Raw genomic sequence first — 20,744 nt, forward strand, 5'->3', positions numbered from 1 at the left:
GTGAGGGTGGTTGATAAGCAAGCAAGAAAAGGATTATATGAAATAGGAAGATTGTAGGGGTGTGGTGGTGATGTGGGTTTCTTTGTTTGTTTTTAAAGAAAAAGAAATATTTTGGTTTCCACGTTTGCTATCCCAGAAAACAGGGCCAGGATAAGGCACAAGCAGTAGAGACTCATAACTAGATCTTCTCTGTCTCAAAGGATCTTGATTAAAAGCGACATCTCTGGCTGTGCTTTAACCTATAGCTGCTATACTACCTCCCACCTGCTGGAACAGGATGAGGAGAGGGATGAGAATAAGCTGCCCCACACATGCAGCCTGACAAAAGAGATATCACAGCAACAATAGGAGCACTGATGGGTACTTGGTAAGTGCCAGAATTATAACCATTTCCTGGTAAGAGAACCATAGCAGTTCCTCTGAACCAATCTTCTACACAGAAAAGAACTAAGCAATTTCAAATAAAATGAAGCAGATACAAGAAGGTGGGGTGGTCTGGTGGATGACCAAAACACCCCGATTCTCCTGCAGGTTTTCTGCATAACACCCATAAAATCAGATTACTCCACAAGTAACTTGTATTTCTTTAAGGGGAAAATAAGTAAGGAAGAGAAAGAAGAGTAAGACAATATTGATCTCTCTGCATGATTCAGATGGAAGCTGCATCATATGATGGACGAAAAAACAGGAAAAAAAAAGAGTCAAATAATAAATTCTTATAAACTCAAGAAAGTTTCTGTTTAATCTAGACAATTATGTATTTGTGCTAGTCTCCTGGGATAGTGGATATTCTGGAAGTACAAAATCAATACATGTAACAATACCGGTGCTCAAGAGGCTTTATTCTGTTTCTGGCAATACATGGATCCCAAACCCACACACTCACTCAACTTTCCAACCTGTGAGTTTGCCTGACATCATGCACCAAGAAATCCAGCACATTTATCCTTACAACCCCTCTGGAAGGGAACACAAACCAAATACCTAATCTCTCAAGTAGGGTGCTGAGATGCAGACACCTTAGAGGTGTGCTGCTCTGCACAATGACAACCCATGGACGGCCAAGCTGACCTCAATGGAGCTGGCAGTGAAAAATGCCTCCACAGCCATGCACCCCGCAGCACACAGGAATTCTGTTAGTCATTTCCCCAGGGTCTTGCAAAACTGAGGTCAAAGAACCAAAACTGGATCTCCTAACTGCAGACTGTAACATCAGAGTACTCCCCATTCTTCCCTGAAAGTGATTTCTCCCATATTATCCCCCATTGTCCCACTTATCACCCATAATGCATGATGAACTAGGGGTTACAGAGAAACCTTGTACTTGCAACACAAACATATTTTCAATGCCTTGCTTGTTTTCAAGAGCTGCTGCTGTTTCAGTGCCTTGAAGTATGCAGAGAAACACTCTTATTTGTGACAGATCTGCTTCAAAGTTGCTTTCTGCTTCCCTCTATCCCCAGCTGTTATTACTAAAAACTTTAGTACACTTTATGATGATTGAAGTACAAACGGTATAGTAGAGCATGTGTCATCTGAAATATTCACTGTTCCAAACTGGGTTAGGCAACTAGGGACATTTTGAATGAATATAGGATATTTATTAAGAGTTCCTCTAGTCCTGCTGCTTATTCCCTACCTGAAGTCAGAAGCCTGTGATGTCCCAGACAGAACTGGCTGCTATGATTACAATTTCACAGGGGGTTGAGATTGCCAGTGCCAAACAAAGCATCAATAGACTTTTTGAAAAAAGGCCTTTAGAACTAAAAGAGGAAGGAGAAGGGAAAACATGCATGATAATACACTGATTTGAAAATCAGATATCAGAAAGCTGCGTTTCACTTCCAAGCTGCACAACTACACTGGAGCTGGAAAATATTGTGCAAGAGGTGACCAAAGCCCAGAGATGACATCTAGGATGTGCAGAACACAGTGTGATGTCCAAGAAGTATGAACACAGACTCAAAAGAGAGACAGGGAAGAAAAGGCATACTCAGCTATAAAACAAAAGAAAGGCACCCAAAACTTAGAAAAGGGGATTTATCTATAAAAGAACATGTATGCAATTGGCCATTGCCCTCTGTCCAAAAGCTAGGTATAGGATGTATTCAAGAAATGCTCAAGAATCCCCTGTGATGGTGTCAGAACTTACAAGGATTATATTCCTAAAAAAGGACAGCAAAGGCATACTACTAACATGCTGCTACAGCTTCCATGGGCATGGATCCATGGACTGGTTGGGTGCTCTTTCAAATTTTCCCTCTGCTTTATCTTCACATTTTTTCTGCAACCCAAGGTTTTTCAGGTTATCTCAGTGCTGCCTTGAACAGTGACAAAGAGCCAGGGCAGAGTTATGTGATTCTCTGCCTCCTTCTCTCCCTTTATCAAGTAACCCATTTAGAAACAAACTGTGCAAGCACATTTCTAAAGCTATACATTATATACTGGCTCAACTAAAGGAGTCAAGCACTGGCCTGAGAGCTGACAGACAGGCCAAAAGAAATATTTTACAAGCTCCTAATTGAGGTAATGAAATATTATTGGTTCATTCTCTAAGAACAAAACCAGACACTCTCAGCCATGTCCTGAACTGACACCAACATGCCACACATCAGACTGTGCAACTGATCTAGAGCTGGGCTTCACTCTAGCTATAACCACTTCCAGATTAGCTTTGGCTTTGTTGCACCCCAAAGTATTACCACACTTTTATTATTTTTAATCACAGTCCCACCTCATCACCTTGTTAAACATGAAAACTAGGGCAGAAATCTGTTTGGGAAAAAAAAAAAAAAAGGGCTTATTGGCAGGGTCAGATGACAGTAAGGAATGTGGCACCCAGGAATAAAGTGCAGTATTAGCACAGCCCACAGGCTGACAGCTACTACCAGGCTGTCTCTCTCCTCAATACTGTTTGGGTTCTGGGATTTAAGAAGACTCTCCTGGAGGACAGAAAACCCAAAAACTCTCTCTCCACAAAGGGCAAGTCAGGCTAGAAGGAAAGGTCCAAACCTCAGCCTATGAATACTTCCTAAAAGCAAGTCACAGCACTTGGCAAGATTACTGCAAAAATATTTATCTTCTTGGCAAAGCACTTCCACCACTCACAGACAAACTAGCAAGATGATGCCTAGATAATCAGTCAGAAGCAACACAGGGAAATAAGCTACAAGGAAAAAGCAAAGGATCTCAAGTCTATCAAATGCCTAGTTTCTGCATCATCCTGTCTTTGCTGAGAGGAGTTATCAGCTTTCCCCAAAGGTACACAGCTACATCTCTGCAGCAGCACAGCAGAGATGTTTCAGCTGGGCACCTCAGCTTGCCACTTTTAACAACTGCAAATTCTAATACCTCGTGCTCTCCCAAGTCTCTTCCAGTCCTGGTAGCAGTCCAGGTGGCAGGGGAGAAAAACAAATGCTATTAAGGACTCCAAGATGAGAAGAAGGAATTGACAGAAATTCACTAAAGAACAGAGCCAACTCCAAAATTAGCTAGCTGGCGTGTTCCTGGCCAAGTCTAAAGGGAATGGCAGAGCTGAAAGGGCAACACTGAAATAGTAAGGGGCAATTTGTGTACTTCATGCCCAAGACTGAATAGCAGAACTTTACAGGGAGGCTTGTACCAAGCAAGTAGCCATGGGGGAGCCTTGACTCAACCTCCACTGGCATCAGCAGAAATACCACCATTACCATGGAGCTGTCTGCAATCACTATTCCAGACATGGGGCCTACAAAATCACTGGCTTTTTGTCCTACCTTTCATTCTATTGAAGGCAGGTGACCAGGCTTTATTTTAGAGACCAGATGAAACCCATGGCCTTAAAAAGCATTACTGATATAACCTTCATTTCCTCCTGTTTCTGCTACTCTCTTAGCCAACAATACATATCACCAGATCAAGTTTGGTTTCAGCAGCTGTAAGCTACACAAAAGGAATCAGTGAAAATCTTTATGGAGGAAATAATATGCAATTTTCTAGCTGAACACCTTTTAAAATGTAATGACAGAAAATAAAATCCTGCATCTGTGCTCAGCAATAACAATCTGTACATGCACAGTAACAACATGACACTTGGAATAAGCAAGATCCAGACAAAAAAGAGAGCTTACCCAGGCATCCAAATCCACAGGCTTGGAATAAAGACAGCACAAGATAGAAAGGAAGGGAAAGAGAAGAAAAAGAGAAATCAGTGATTTTTGGAGGCTGCCTGCTGCTGTGCACTATAGCTTTTAAGATGACAAGTTTAGAAAAGTTCCTTTAAAATGACAAGCATCTTAAGCAATGCAGTGCTGTCCCCTGTTGGGAACTGTGCTGCTAAAGCAAAACAAAAGCACATGCACCCCCTAAACCAAAACCAGAGCAAAGCCCCCGTAGCCTGCTGCAGGACCCCCATTTAGGGTGGGAGCTAAGCACAGGAAGCTGGGAAACAGCCAGTCCCAGGGAGCCATGCAAGGTGCTGCACAGTGCAGGAGATGCTGATACACAACATGCTCCAGTGAAGGTGCCAGAGCTGGGCAGACTCAAAAGGAGGTGGTCAACAACTGTGCTGCTTCCAATTACATGCCAAGAACAAGTCATCTTCTAAAGGGCATTTCTGAATGCACAAGCTGACCTACATAGCAAGTCATCTTCGGCCATGGACAATTTCAGAGTGATTTCCAACAGAAAGCCAGTTGACTGATCAAGTTCCCAACCAGATTCTTCTTCATAGGCAACTGAAAACCTCTTGAATGCACAGTCCAAACCTCTGTCAAAGCCAAGCTGTCTCCACCTGCTCCTTTTCTTTTGCCCACAAGCCTATTTAAGTATGCAGACAAGCAGATAAAACAGGCTGCAGTATTGCCTCTCCTTTACTTGTTACTACTTTTCACTTACACAGCAAGCCAGCAGCAGCAAAGCAAGTACAAGATGATAAACATTTCATGCCCATAACCACCTCCTTTTGAAGCCAAGGCATTTATGAGGCAGGCACAGCTCTCATTTGCTGTCAAGGGCTGCAAGCCTTCCCTGCCTCTCAGGGCTACCTTCAATCAGCAGCACATTGGCTATGCAGGAACTTCAGAATGGCTGGCCTTTTTTCATTATGATTATTTATTTGAGGGGAGTTGATAGGGCACAAGGAACTTTCTCTTGGTCATAGTTCACTGCCAGAGGGAGCAGACGGTGGAGGGTAATGTTTTTATGGGATCTGCCATCATTTTAATGGCACACAGAGACTACTTCATGTAACTGAGGGATGATGTTTTATCTTATATGTGTGTCGTCCATCCTCATCCTTTGCACCAGCCTAGAGGGTTGGAACTGAACATCTACATTTCAACTGAGGGAAGCCAATTCCCCCTTTCTGCAGATAGGTTTGACATAGCAGCATTAAGTCCTTGGCCAAACAAACCAATACACAACAGGTGTACTGGTAATCACTGACCAACCTTGACAAAAGCCTGATTTGAATAACATTTTTCTTCCCGATGATTTTTACAGTCAGGACAGATGCGCTTCATTTTGTTTTTACATTTTAGCAATTACAGATCTGTCCATCCTCAGCAGATGGACAGGAGGAACACAGCACTCTTCATGGTGGCTGCTATTATTTCAGCAGGTAGGTCATGCACACCACTAACTCTTTACTGGATGTACATCTGTCATCCCTGGGTGCCTGAGCCATGAACTGACACATTGCTGGTGGACAAACACTGACATGACAAAATAAACAAAAGGTACTAACTCACTGGCACTGGACAGGGCTGAGAAGTGAGAGCAAGGAAAAGGAACAGCCCTATCACCAATATGTGTCCCATAAAATACAATGCACAGCAGCAGAACCAGGGTTTAGGAGAATATAACACTCTTACTAATCACAGACATCTCTTCTGCAGTACTGCCAATACCCTAATTCTGTCAACCTTCAGGAGAGGGAAAAATTATTACTCCAAGAATAGGAACAGATACACTCCACTGAATGGAAACAGGGAAATTAGAATGTGTAGTAGTACATACTGCTGCACTGGAAAAAAACAAAAAACCTGACTAAATAAAGTACACTAATAAAATAATCAAGAAAAGGAAAACTCAAGAGGGCTACTGGTTTAAGTTTTGTTAACTTCTAAGCATGTGCCAAGATCTCTTTGCAGACCTGCATTTAACAGTCTTGATAACAAGAGAGACAGCCTGTCCATTAATCTTTCTGAAGTTTAAGCAATCTGTTTAAGAAGTGAGCAATATCTGGTTTCCTTGCTCCCTAAGTGAGCTTCACTTCCAGCTCCCAGATAGCAGTTTACAAGTTTTATAATTCCAGCCCTGGGATACAAGTCATCTTTCAACACCCTTGGTCAATACTTCTGAACTCGTCTGTTGAAAAGATTTTTTTTCTCTTCCAGGTAACCCACTGGACAGCAACCACAGCAACCAGAATAAATTTTGGACTTAATTGCTTGAGGTCAAAACCCTACTAAGATATTCCTCTTAACTGTATCAGAAAGAAAAGGTTACTGAAAGAGGATCTCAGGCCAAAGCAGCAGCCTCTGTCCGAGGGATTCATGCAGACACTTGGAGAACACTGGCTGGATATGGGAACTACACAAGTAATACATCTGTGCTTCTGCAAATTCCACATTTGAGCATTGATTATTCAGGCAGGGGCTGCCTTCCCACGTATGTTATCAACAGTCCAACTTCCAATGGCATCAAGAAAACAGAGCCAAAATAATATTTCACTCATAAGGGCAATTCCCAGCAACTTCTCCCAGACTCACTACACTACATCACCCTTACACATCATGCACACCACTCAAGTCTGTCACACTCCAGGGAAATGTAAAAATGGCAGTGAGCAATCAAAACACAGCTGTGTGAATGGGGGGGGGGAGGAAGGACCAGCACAGGGCAGCAGCCTTTGGAAGGACAATGCCTTTGTCACCTCACTGCAACCAGCTTCCCCCTGAAGTCCATTTCCTTGCCACAGTCAAGAACTCTGTCACAGAACAGATTGCACTGCAGTGTGACCAATGACTCAGGAATCCAGACTACCAGCTTGGTAGAGATCTCCTACTTAAGAACTCAACAGAAAGTATTTTTAGGGGCACTGCCAGCTTCAGGAGCGGAAGATAGAGTGGGAGATGCGAGAAATGAGAGGCAGCAGGTGCCCAAAACCCAAGGCAGCTGTTGGCAACAACTTTTACATGTCAGTATCTGAAGAACTCTGCAGCAGCACATATTCCAACATCTTGATGACCAGACTTCATCACTGAATGAGCAAACAGTCACTTCTTCTAAAAGCAGTAATCCAGCTCTAAATTTATCATGGTCCACAATGATAGGAATTCAAGTATTTAAAGAATATATCTAGACATTCAGTATCCACTCCAGACTCTTCAACTCTTCCAGTTTAGTGAAAAATTGAAGCAGTATCAATATTAAATGGAATGAGAGTCTGAGATGTAACCAACTGACAATGGAGAGGGAGAAGGAAGAGTCACTGAACAGCAATCAATTTTGAGGAAAGGCTGTGATGAAATTGCTTAACTCTAATGCATACAGACCATACACAATTCTATAAACATGAAGATGGGAAGCAGCCAAAAAAACCTTGGCCCTTTTATGATTCAGGGACAACTGCATCCTAATACTTATGGCACAGCTACAAACAGGTTTGCAATCGTGATGGTTCATGGTTTTCATTTAAAACAAAATTAAGAGAAACCTATTTTATAAAATCCAAAGTAAACCATCTGCTTTCATTGCTTGCTTTAATACTCTAGCCCATTTCCACATTCTCCTTTTCCCATCACCACTTCTACACATGCACACATACAGTTTTCTTTTTGCAGGCTGCCAACGGACAAGGCATTCAATGGTTTTAGAAATCTTGCAGAGCATAGGTTCTCTAGAGATGTATGCTCAAGATGCTTATTTCTGATAGTAGGTGAGTCAACAACTTGCTCTAAATTTTTACCTTCTTGCTTGATTTCCTACTCTGCCTATTAGACTTAAGAATCTCCAAGTCCCCGACCAATTTAGGACAAGAAAAACAAACCAACAACCAAAACTTCAAGAAAGGGCATAATGAAATTTTGTATTAATTATGACTTTTGATCCCAGAATATATTTCAGACTGAGTCAATGAGGTATTTCTTGTAAAGCTAGAAACGAAGGCCACTCAACTCTTCTTGGATTATTTCTAGCTCATAATCATTAATGCAGACTCCCATTACACTAGCCTAAGGGTGGCATATGGCTTTCTAGGGATAGGACAGACGGGGGAAAATAACAGTTATGCATGCCTACATCCCAATCTCATTGCTGTGCCTGCACAGGGGGACAGAGCTCTCTCCTGCCAGATTCCTAAATACCAAATATATTAGCTTTGGAGTCAAACATAGTACCTCACACACCACCACTGTTTTGAAAAAAATCAAGATGGCATTCATAATCAACTCATGTGCCTCCAAGCAGTAAAATTTATGAACCCTGTGTATTCAGATGGAATTCCCTTACCACATTTGCTCTCAGACACTACACACATTTTTTACCTGACCCTGAACAAAACAGGTATTTGTAGGCTCAGCCAGTAGATACAGGCCAGCATAGTTATATGAATACAAATTTCCTGCCACCAGATTAGAACCTTGTTTTTTAAATTTAAAAGTTATTATTGTAAATACTATACAGTTTAAAAGAAATGCAGTTGACTTTGGGGCTGCTATTTAATACAGAGAGATTGTCGTAATTACATACTTGCGTAAGAAAACGCTTGAAAGCCTTCAGCCATGGTCATGCACCCTCTGTCTGTCTATGAATTCTTCAACAGGTGGAGATTCAGGTGCACTTTCAAGAAACACAGTTTGTTTTTACCCCTTTGACAGCCTTCTAAGTTTTCCTCTTTTCCCTGCTCCTTCATCCCAGACATACACAAAGCACACTGTACACAGCCTTACAGGGTCAGTATCATTCTGGGGGCAGATTCCAAGCTACCAACTTGCCAAGGTGCGTGTGGGAAAGACATACAGTAGTTAACATTTAGTATAAATCATGTGGATTCCAAAGCCTTGCTGGAAGGACCACATAAAGCATAGGGGACTCAAAATAAATGATCTGGGGTAGTCCACATACATAATCACACCTGTAGTAAGGTGTTACCTAAGAAGTAAAAACACATGGAAAGAATAATCAGAGACTACCCAGGAAATTAAAAGCACAGAAGTGAGGAACTTGATCTCCACCTCCCTTATTTCTCCAATCACTTAAGACACACAGGCAGTCAGTATTAAATTTCCCTACAACCAATTTTGCAAAGGTCCCTCCATCTTCACCTGCAGCATTCCCCTACATCCTAACCCACAATCAGTGTTATGAAAAGGCTGTCAATTAAGTTGTGGTTTTGAGCTACAGACAAAATGTCCACTAGAGACTCTGATCTTTGCTTCCAAAGCACTTGCAAGCCACTGTGTGTTTTAGGAAGAGAATATACTGGCTCTCAAACACACACACCCTGGCTCCTCTCAAGGCTGCGATAAGAGAAAACGCTGCAAGGTTGCATCTTTTAATGAAGTCCAAGTATATCATAATGAAATCATCTGCAAAAAGAAGAGTGTAGATTCAGCAACAACAAGGATTTCAGGCTATTGTAAAACTGCATTCTTTATTTTTACATTGCAATCTCCAAGGCATGATTGAATCAAGAGCAACTCAAAAATCTATGTCACTGCCAGCAAAATTTTGATTTCCATTTGATAGGACAATTTGCAAAGAGCAGTTTTCCCACTGTGCAAGTGCTTAATGTTTTTAAAAACTGCAAGAATTCAAAGCTGATTCAATGACCATTTACTGGGCAATGCAACACTCTTGCTTAAGGCAGATGGCTTGGAAAATTGAGGAGGAGAGCATTTTCTCTTTCTTTGAAGGAGCAGTACCTGGAAGTCTATCAACAAGGATCATGAACCAGGTGTTGCTATTGTCAAGAAGATGGTGGCATAGACCGGGTGCAGCAGGAAGAGTTAAGCAGTCTGAGAAATTTTTCTTAGGAAAAGAAAGCATTTTGCTGTCAGCTAAGCTCCTGAAGCTCAAAAATTATGTCACATGCTAAGGAACTGGAGAAGTATTTATTTCTGGACCTTTTAATCAAAAGCAAGAAGCTTGAAATTTAGCTTTAAAATAGAGTATGCTCTAAATATAGTAGTCAGATGACCTGAGAGAGCCAAGATTCATGTTCTGTGAGTCTGCAAATTTAAAGAGTCAATAAAACATAGTATCACAGAACCCTAAAGACAGATTGCTATATTTATTGTAGTACATACTAGTTACAAACATATCTCCACTCGGTTTGTTCTGTAATTATAGTTGGGACACATACAATCATTTATTTTCTGTAGACTCTTTTTGTATGTTACACCTCCAAAGTCAATGAAAGTAATTTTAAGAACCTGTTGATTGATTGATTTATTGATCAAATAAGTTGGCCAGTGCAATAGACTGGAAATAACCAGACAGGCAAGTGATCTGATAAATATTCCTGGAGTCCAGTCACTATAGGCACTGAAAGTCAGCAGAAAAGAAACCCTCAAAGGCAGGGTCAGGCTTCTTTTAGAATCTATACTAACAGTTGGGCCTAAAGCTTTATTCCTTATGCAGGCCTGCATGGTCAAGTGCACTCCCCAGCCAAATGTTTGAGATAACTCTGCAGAATCCAGTGTTAGCTATCAAATTCAGCAGAAGCAGTTGGTAAAAGCTGGTCCTATTACGAGAAACAATGTGAGAAGAACGGGGGGTGGGGGTCTTATACATAGCTTTAATCAGGAAGCAGACACTTCTCTCTGACCAGAGGCATAAAAGAAGCCCAGGCAGAGGATCATCACTCACAGTTTCCAGTGCTGGCGGCTGTTTTTTGGTGATTCTGTGGTCAGACTTCACCAAAGCTTTCACTGAGCTCCAACTGCAAGAAGCAGCTCATGCCCCTGGCCAGCACTGAAAACCACAACTCATCTCATCTATCAAGTACTGACTAGGATGGCCTATTTTTTTCCTTTAAAATTTTTAATTGCGATTTAATGAGCTTTTCAAAGAAGCATGTTGGCAGCTTATCATAAAACTAAGCTGAACACATCTTGTACTCTTTTTACACTGTCCGCTCAGTCGTGTGAAGAACTGTCATCCAACTCAAGCAAGAGGCAAATTAGGCTTTAACTCCATTGCACAGCAGTGGTTTCCTATGAGGAAGAGGAAAGGCACACTAACAAAGCAGAAGGCAAAGAAAAAGTTTTCCCTACCACTATTATTTGTACAATATTTTAGATAATCTTTTGGCACTGTGGTTTTGGGGAGTTTACATTTATCCCCAGGACAAAGGAATTAAATGTCCTTGTCAATAGCTTCTTCCACAAGCATAAAATTCTAGCAGGAAAAACACACATTCAAGTTCAGCTAAAATAAATTAGCCAGATCAAATTCACAATCATTCATAACCTCTCAACATTTCTGAAAATAAATGCCACTCTTAACAAAACAACCTTTAAAATAAAAACCTTAAAATGTCTATTTATCTCAGAATATTATCCTTCCTGCCTGTCATGTATTATATATTACATACATATAAAATCAAAAGAAAAATCCAGTCAAAGAAACCAACACTCTAATGCTCCCTTTTCCATTTAATGTTTGTTATACACCCACAGAGATCTTAAAACATTTTAAAGGATCAAGCTCTTCTTCTCATTAGTACCACCATCACGTTGCTCTGAACTGTGGACATATAACCTTTTGCACCTTTTCACTCTATTGAATCAATCTCCCCTGGCAACTTCTGGTGTGGCACTCTGCTCCTCCTGCCTCCGGCTCCTCTTCCCTCACTAATTCTGTGTTCAGAACTGTGAAGCACAAAATTAGACGTTTCAAATTAAGCAAGGAGAGAGAACGAGAGAACCTTATTAAATCAACATTAGCATCAGAGTGTCTTTAAAAGAGAAACTCAATTGCAAAATATTACTTGTCTCTGTAAAGCTCTTTACATTGACAAAAATGAGACAGGCAGCAGATGAAGTGACCTTCCTCCATCCCCACCTTCCTCCTCACACTGGTCACAGAGCTCAAGCTGTAAATGCAGGATCCTTTTCAGACCACAGCCCCCAAGGAAGAAAAGCCTACCTTGAACTCACAAGCACTGGAATTGCCAAGTAAAAAGGACAAGGTCTACTAACATGGTGTTGGGGAAGAAACATGCACACACCAAACAGGGTACCAACACACAAAGGCAGACTGCCTTCTCCTCCTACAGGGTACCAACACACAAAAGCAGACTCACTTCTCCCTCCAAAACACTGGTTGTTCTTTCAAGTAACATTACAAGTTACAGCCAGATCTTCCTTTATTACAAAACAAAGAGCCATTGCAAGGTTTAGTTTCCATTCTCAGTCCCCAGTAATCCAAACTACTGACACAATGGTGATCATCAGCATATTCTGTTCCAAAACACCTCAACTTTCTGAATACTGACCTCTAGCTGCTGACCCAATACCCTTAAACTCTTTTTCAAGATAAATCACTGGAGTATCATACCATTCCCCTGCGAGGGATAATTAGACATGTTGTTAAAGACAGAAATCACCTCTAATACTGCATAGTCTTTAAGCATGACTTTTCCTTGGCATTTCTTGATGAAGAGTTGATATTTGCACCTTGTGTCAACAGAAGGAGTGTACACACCTGACAGCATTGAGCAGCAGGCTATGGACTTGTCTGTCGGGTGCCACCTTGGCAGTGGCAGTGTGTTGTAGGGAGAGTTTGCCATGTGTGCTGCTACAGCCCTACAGAAACAAATCCTACTGAAACAGTTTAAGAACAAAAAAATTCATATTTCAAAAGTCCTTCAATTAATCAGTGTTCAGAGTTCCCATTTAGCTAGGGAATATTATCCTAAGGACAAGCAACATGAAACCAAAGCTCAGTTTCTGATAACAAAACAAAGCTTTCAAAGCATTTTTGGGGAGAACAGACACTGCCCAAACAGAAATGGAGGCTGAAGCTTTTGATTTCTAAGACACTACTGAAAACTCTGCATTTTGCCAACAGGTTTCTAAGTGCAGACTCTGTATCAATAAATGGCAGTTTGGGAAGCCAGAGGTGCTGGCAGTTCTGATATCTCTTCAGAGCAATCAGGAAAATTATCACTTCCTCATGTGACAGCCATGCTCACATGCCATCAATTAAGCACTGGACAAAGCAGCTACTGCACCAGGGTAAAGACAAAGTGCACCAGGGAAACAGCAAGGAGGACGAGGATAAAAAAACAGCCACAAGAACTAGTGACAAAAAGCTAACTTGGTTGTTAAAGCACTATTAGACATGCTCGTTCCATAGAACAAAATGTTTCATTTTCACCTTAAAGGGCAACAGTAGCCATACAAGACCGCTTGGAGCCTTCCAAAATAAAAGGATCAGAGGAAAACAAGTGATTTACCATTCAATTATAAAAGCTGGAAAATGGGGAAAACAGAAAAGCCAGAATGATACACTGAACCTGCTGTCCTAAACCAGCTCCTGATGCTGACCCAGGCTGGTAAAAAGTCTTTACCAAAACATACTTAACTGCCTGCTAGAGGCCTTCCAGGAAAGGACCACACCAAGCAAAAACTGAAAATCTTTTTTTCTGTTCTCTGCTGCACCTAATTCTCCTCTAGCCTTTCACCGGTAGTCTGACACAACTACAAGAGCCCTCCTGCTGCCTACAAGCCACATCCCTTGCATTTCAAGGGGTTATCACATAGTGCCTTGAATTCAGGACAGTAACCACAGTCACCAACTAAAGTAATTAGTTGACGTTCATACGCCCAACACTTTCAGATCTTTAATGCCTCCATTCTGAAAAATTTTCAGGAAAAAACCAATTTATACAAACCACACAAAATGTAAACTAAAAGAAAAACAAACAGGGGAGATAACTTGTACAACTCCCACCATCTAATTCTGTTTCTTACAAATTGTTTGCCATTTTGATAAGTCAGCATATACCAGCCCCACAAGCAAACAATGATATAACTAGGTATTTAAAGTCACTAATAACTGAAAGCTTAGAAGAGCTTTAAATGGAATTTTCAGAAAACAAAAAGCATAAAAAAACACCAGAGGTTCTGAGGGGCTTTATTTTTATTTACTCAAGACATACCATACTATTCACCTTCAAAGATCTCAGTGAAAATCAACACATGACAAGATTTTTTGAGATAACTACTATTCCAAGAAAACTAAAGCACAAGCAAGATGCAACAATTTGTCCTGATTCATGCAGAAAATACTAGACAGGATCAGGACTGATAAGAGAGACCCAAACCACAGAAGAAACCAAGATTTTCATCATCCATGTATTCAAGCAGATTACTGAAAGGAAAACAATCATGGTGTACTGATGCTTGCCTGTTAATATCCTTCCAACAGGGCACAATCAGAAAATTATCTCAAAAGATGCAAGTATAATGGAATGAATGGTTACACTCATTTGAGATGAAGGGAAAGAGCTGGAGCAGCAAAAAAGCAATCCCTATTTCATTCTGAAGTCTCTAAGGGATTCAGGAAGCAGCAGGAATGGTGGAAAGCCATCCACCAAGCCCAGGTAACTCATATTGCTTGCAGTGATTAACTCACTCTGGGTGTCAGCCTGCCACCTTCTACTGTCAGCATGGAAAATCCAGTGTAAGCACTGAGAGGATTCTGAAGAAGGGAACAGAAACACTGGAGAAGATGCAAGACAGACACAAAGCAAAGCTAAGAGTCACAGCAGCCTTTCTTTTCAGTAATAACTAGTGGCTGCAGCACTTACCCCTCTTTTGAGACATCAGTAAAATGGACCCGTCTCATCAGCGCTCACTTTTTCAAGCAGCAAATCCAGAATTAATATTCACGGGTTCTGTGACTGACATAATTGCAATTTAAAAAGGGCAATTAATCATCAGCCACACTGGTGGCTGACTTGCCAGGCTGGGATCTTTTCTCTCCACACCTGCCAACAAACTCACAGGAGGCAAAAGCATCACGTGTGCACAAAGCCAGGAAGTGCCCTTCTCCCTCTTACCCCAATCCCTGGCTTATGGGGTTTATTACTATTTTTTCTCCTATGCCTGCCCCATTGGGATAAGTCTCTCACCCTTTTCTGCAGCAGTCCCCTTACAATGACCAACCAATCTCCCTTGCCATGTGGATAAGGAAAGTTTTCCACATTGCATCTCACTTATGTCAGCCAAGAGTGAGGCAATGGAACTCCAACACCTACATCATGAAGTTCTCCTCCCTGTTTTCCTCTGTATCTTTGCATAAACTAATTTTTTTTTTAAGAGTGACATCTCAATCCCAGTCTTACCTGGAAAGTGAATTACAAAGGTGAGAGCACAGCTCCAGAGAATCAGATAACATAGGCAGATGATGGAAACATCAAACCTGGCAAGTGGATTTTATTGGACGAGTCAGAAAAGCCACTAAGTCAGTGTTTACTTCTGCACTCCTGTGGGAAGACTTTCAGGCAAGTTGCACACAAAACCAAAAACCCAACAACTGTTCTGGGTATCAGTTCTGTCACTTTAAATTCTATGTGAGTACCCATTGCCTGATATGAAAGGTATTTCAACCAACAGCATTTAGAGAAGAGACATTTGGAAACTGTCAATTGTGTTCAGGTTCCCAGAAAGAAAGGTCCAAGACTAAATTACTGTAGGGTGAGTATATAACCTCTTTAGGAAGTACAGGTCTTCCTGAGAGGAAGAAAGCCAAACTGACCACCATATTATGCCAGTCTTCTTATCTGGGAAGTACATAAACCACTATAGTTGTGAGGACCACAGAAAACAAGTATGAGATTGATGGTAAGATTTAGAGCTTAGCAAGCTGCAAGGTCTTCTAGTGACATACTTAACACTATGTCCTTGGGCCAAAGAAAATACATAACGTACTTGTAGGCCAAAGGAATCTTGCTCAAACAGGTGCCACTGCTGCCAGCCAGGTGCAGCAGAGACTGAGAATGCATGTTGTAACACAAGCTCTGTAGTCCTCCCTTCCTCATTCCTGACAGTCAGCAACCAAAAACTGCCTTCATCGTAACAATACAAAGGAAAAAAAATTCAGTGCTTTTGTATGTGAAAAATGTAATTTCAATCCTAAGAACTCAGCCAGGATAGAAGCTAGAGCACAATTACACACTGCACATCTTGGCCAGGGTTCCAAACAAAGGTAGTTGGCAGAACATGTCTGCCAGCAGATAACACCAACAAATGGCCTCATTTCCATCTATTATAAGATAATACACAGGTTATGCTTCCTCATACCATCCTCATTTCTATCAGGTCCCTCTCAAGATTTGCTCTCCCTTTGACACAGGCTCCAGGTGTTCTTCATCCACAAACCTCGGCGCATCATTGCAAGTTAAATGAGGTGTCTCCAACCCAGTCCTCTCAGCTTTGTGAAACTAGAGAGGTACAATTATGAGCCCCCTCTGGCTTTTTCTGCCTTCATTTTGCAAGGGTTTAGAAATCTTTCATAGATCACTTTATTCCCAAACAGACCTTTACTTTTCAATGACACAAGTATCATATTGACCATATAACCACTACTCAGATCAGGCTGACCTTGTCCTCACCTTTAACAAAATCAAGTGTGTGGTGTTAAGAAGCAGCAGGTATTTCACTCAAGCATGCATCTTCTCCCAGTTCAGGAGTAAATACCCTGAATCTCTGTTTCCTCACAATGACTGGCTGAATCAATAATTTTTACTGGGCTCATCTGCACTCTGAGAAGGTGTTTACCAAAAAGAGTCAGTAACAAAGCAGGGAGGGGGAGAATAAAAAAAGATAAATACAAATAATCTTCCTTAAACACAAACAGGGTTTGTGGGTCGCTGCCCAGGATCACTTATGCTTCATTTCTTGCACATCTTCAAAGAAAAACAAATACTTACACTTCCAATTTTTCCCAATTCCTGTAAACTTAATGTCTCCAATAAGCACTTGCTCACATCTTTATCTTCAAGCCAGTATTATGAAGTTTTGATAAGCTTTTTCCTTCCCAACGTCTCTCACTCCACACAGATAAAAAACACTAATAGAAGACTGAGACCAAAATCCTTGCCTCTTCTATTGCCTACATTTAGCAATCAGCAACTGTCTGAGTATTGTGAGACCCAAAGCATTGCCATGTATTACACACTTATCTCTGCAAAACCACCCTGCACAAGTGACAACTTCCAGGCAGGGGGGAGGGGGAGTTGTGCAGCTTTGTGATAATTAAAGCATAGACGAGTGTCACTGCTGTAGATAATTATGCATTAGCAGTGAAATTACTTAATGGAATTAAATAAACTAAGCCAAATGCTTTGTTTTAAAGTGAATTTAGGGTCTGCAAAAGGTGTCCAACTGACAGCCCAGGAGAGCAAGAATGACAGTCTTCCATGATTCACAGAAACCACACAACCCCAGCACAGCCTGGCAGGCTTCCACCTCCACCCAGGTAAAAGCAGAGCAGAGGAGAAGCTAAGGAAAATTTCAACCTTCTCAGTCAGTCAGGCTCTGATCTATCTGATGAGCACCCACACAGGGACCAGGCAGCCACTAAGCAGAGAGGAACAACTGACTGGGGTAATTTCCTAAGAAAATAAACCAGCTCTGACAAAATGGGTTAATTCAAACCACAGCCCAACCCCACAAAAACCCATGAGGAAAAGAAAAATTAATCAGCGTCAGTACAAACAAGACTTCAACCAACAACAGAAACAAATGGATAAGTAGGTACATGGTCCACAGTGAAACCACCTCCTCCCACCAAACCCATGAGGTCTTTCCTCATCCTCTCCTCTTGCCTCACCTACACACAACTGCCCACCTACACACAACTCCCATCACTGGTCTCATCTAGATGGCTTCAGCAGCATCCTCCTGCTTGTTAGAACAAGGACTCTCAAGGTCAGTCAGAATTTATAAGGCAGCCATTTCATCTTTTGTGCTTCTCTGGCTACATTCCTTCCTAAAAGATGCTGAACAGTGGAGATTCTGCTGGGTCTGAAAGCCCTGCCAACACCAGGGCCAATTAGGAGTTTCAGGATGATGCATATTAAAGTTATTATGGGAGGCAGTTATGCAGGCAGAATAAATCTTAACTGAACCTTTAAGTGGGTTTTATGACTTGTTTCTCCTTCTTGAAAACAGATGAAAAGATACAAATCTCCTGCCTAAGAATCTGCAGGAATTCCAGTCAACCACCAGCTTCTCTCTCAAAAGAAGATTCTGTGCTAAAAGCAATAATTCATTTCAGCCAAGGCCAGCTAGATCATCTTTATGTTTTTAAGTTCCAAATTACTCAAATCAGTCAGAAACTTACCATATCAGTGAAGACTGACCTGAAATACTACCTTTACAAAAGCACTGCAGATGTATTTCAAACTTCTGCTGAGAGAAATTCCATTTTTCTTCACTATTGGCCTTCTCAGTCTACACAGTCTAATTGCAGACAGTCAGAGCCACAGACGTAATCGGAAATTTTTACAGAGCAGGTTTTGGAGAGTATCTCATTAGAAGGCCAGGGTGGAGGTCAAATCAGGGAATCCTAAAGAGGATCTGAGGAATGGAGGCAGCAATCTCTGTTTTGATAGCAAACATGAGATGTCATTAGGACAGCATCTGCCACTCTCTTCCACCACTTCCAAAACCAAACTTGCTCTCAACAGCTGTTATCTACCCCTCCAAGAAACACTACTAGAAACCAACTGGAGAGCTGAAGAACAAAGAGCAATCAGAGGTGGCTGAGAACATACCACACCATTTGTGTGAAAACCTGCTCTGTCTTCACAACAGCCTTGTCCTTCCCTCTGCAGCCTGAACATGCAGCAATGTCACAAGTTCTGAATCTGTACATTAAGCAGGAAAGAGAACCCCAGGCATGGTCAGAAAATAAAAGACAGAAGCAGTTTGTAAATTATGTCAGTACACAGTGGCCTTGCAATTCCAAATGATGACAGACAAGGGGCAACGTTTTTAAATTGAAAGAGGGCAGGTTTGGAGTAGATGTTAGGGAGAAATTCATTACTCAAAGGGTGATGAAGCACTGCAACAGGTTGTGCCAGAGCATCTGTGGATGCCCCATCCTTGGTAACATTCAAGGCCAGGTTGGATGGGGCCCTGAGGAACCTGATCTAGAGAATGAAATCCCTGTCCATGGCAGGACAGTTGGAATTAGATAATCCTTAGGGTCCCTTCCAGTCCAAACCATTCTGTGATTCTACAACTTCTGTAGGAAGCAATGAACTCCAAAAACTTAGTGTAAACTCATCCAGAAAAATATTATGGTAACTCCCGGCGAACCTAGAGTCAGAAGGAAAACAAATAAGCAAAAACTTTGAGACATTTCATTGGTATGCAAGCAATTTGAGGGCTCAGCAGTTCCTGCTCCACCCCCGGACAGGAGACTTCATGGGTGTGCCTTCAGTGCCACCTTCAGGAAATACTCACTGCTGCTTTCCAAATGCTCTCGACACTGCTGGAAAACTGTATGGACTCAGCGAAGGCATCATCGCTGGCAGGCAACTGAGGTGCACATTAAACACATTTTAGTTCCAAAATAAAGGAATCACAACAAGGATCACACCCCAAAGAACTACAAAACAGAGCACAGATGTGCTTGTTGTTGCAAGATCAATACACAGAGCAGCTGCTGGACTGAGCAGTGGGTTTGACCCCAAATAAGAAACATAGCTCATCTCCCAGATTCTGCATGAGGCAGGTGATAGATTTTCCCAAATCCTACATTCAAAGGGCTATTGATGAGAATATGCTGTTTGTGGATTGTTTATCAGACTCCCTTTGCACCACCACATCCTAAAGGCTCACTTGAAAAACAAAAAAAAAACCTCTCCCTCAAAAATAATTATAAAAACCAAGCTATCAGAACTGCTTTGGTAATGGAAGCAGAAAGTTTGATAAGAATTCAGAGTCAGTAATGAAGTGAAAAATATAATGCATGGGTCAAAGAAGACATTCTAATATCATTTATTTATTTACATGCACACCTGCACAAGATGTACCTTAAGCTTCTGGACAGTGTATTGACTTAACAGTAGATGACATTAATTTTCAAGGAGGAAACTGAGCTCCCAATCACTGCATCATAGCTCTCAGAATAGGCAGATGACTCGATGACCTGCACAGCGGGGCCTAACCAAGCTCAACAGCAGCATCTGCTGGGCAACAAGCAACTAGAGGAAATAAGTCTGATTACATGAAAGTTTGTTTCTCCTTCTTATAAACATGGACTTTGCTTCCTTCTTTTGAAGGAAGCAAACTTTGGAACTTTTGCTACAGTTTTAGAATGCCCAGTAAGATACATTTCTTGTATAAAAAGCAGATGTAACTTTTAAACAGGGAAGAGGTAAAGTTTTTCCTAAGCTTGCATGTGGCCAGAAAAACCTATCATCTACCATTACCTGCTCACCAAGATCCCTCACAGTAAAACACTGAAATTAAGTGGGGTTAAAATTCCTCTGTGCTGGAGAAAATGTCTTCTGTCTAGCTGGTTCAATCACACCTGATAACATCCATGGTACACCTTGAGCTACTTTCTTTCCTAAGGGAGCAGCCTGCACTTGCAAGGCCTGAGGCAGGGAAGTATTTATCAACCACATTAGTCCCATCCACACAGAGGAGAATGGCAGCTAAAGCCATTAGTGCTTCTCTCCCTGCAGGTACCTTACCACACTCCTTACTAAGCTCAGAAAAAAAGCCTGCTAG

The 20,744-nt window shown here is 41.5% G+C and overlaps 1 protein-coding gene across 7 annotated transcripts in view; it reads right to left on the bottom strand.

The window, feature by feature from the left end:
- CHCHD6 (coiled-coil-helix-coiled-coil-helix domain containing 6) overlaps window positions 1–20,744 on the bottom strand; it is a 109,899-nt gene that overhangs the window by 73,613 nt on the left and 15,542 nt on the right. For 5 of the 7 annotated variants that reach the window (XM_038148777.1, XM_038148778.1, XM_038148782.1 and 2 more), the window contains exon 5: window positions 4,110–4,130. The exons of the other annotated variants lie outside the window; for them this stretch is intronic. In XM_038148777.1, the coding sequence (XP_038004705.1) occupies window positions 4,110–4,130 (21 nt within the window). The remainder of the gene's footprint in view (window positions 1–4,109; window positions 4,131–20,744) is intronic. 7 annotated transcript variants of the gene reach the window in all.

This window comes from Motacilla alba, chromosome 12 (genome assembly GCF_015832195.1).
Source record: "Motacilla alba alba isolate MOTALB_02 chromosome 12, Motacilla_alba_V1.0_pri, whole genome shotgun sequence".
NCBI classification, from domain to species: Eukaryota; Metazoa; Chordata; class Aves; order Passeriformes; family Motacillidae; genus Motacilla; species Motacilla alba.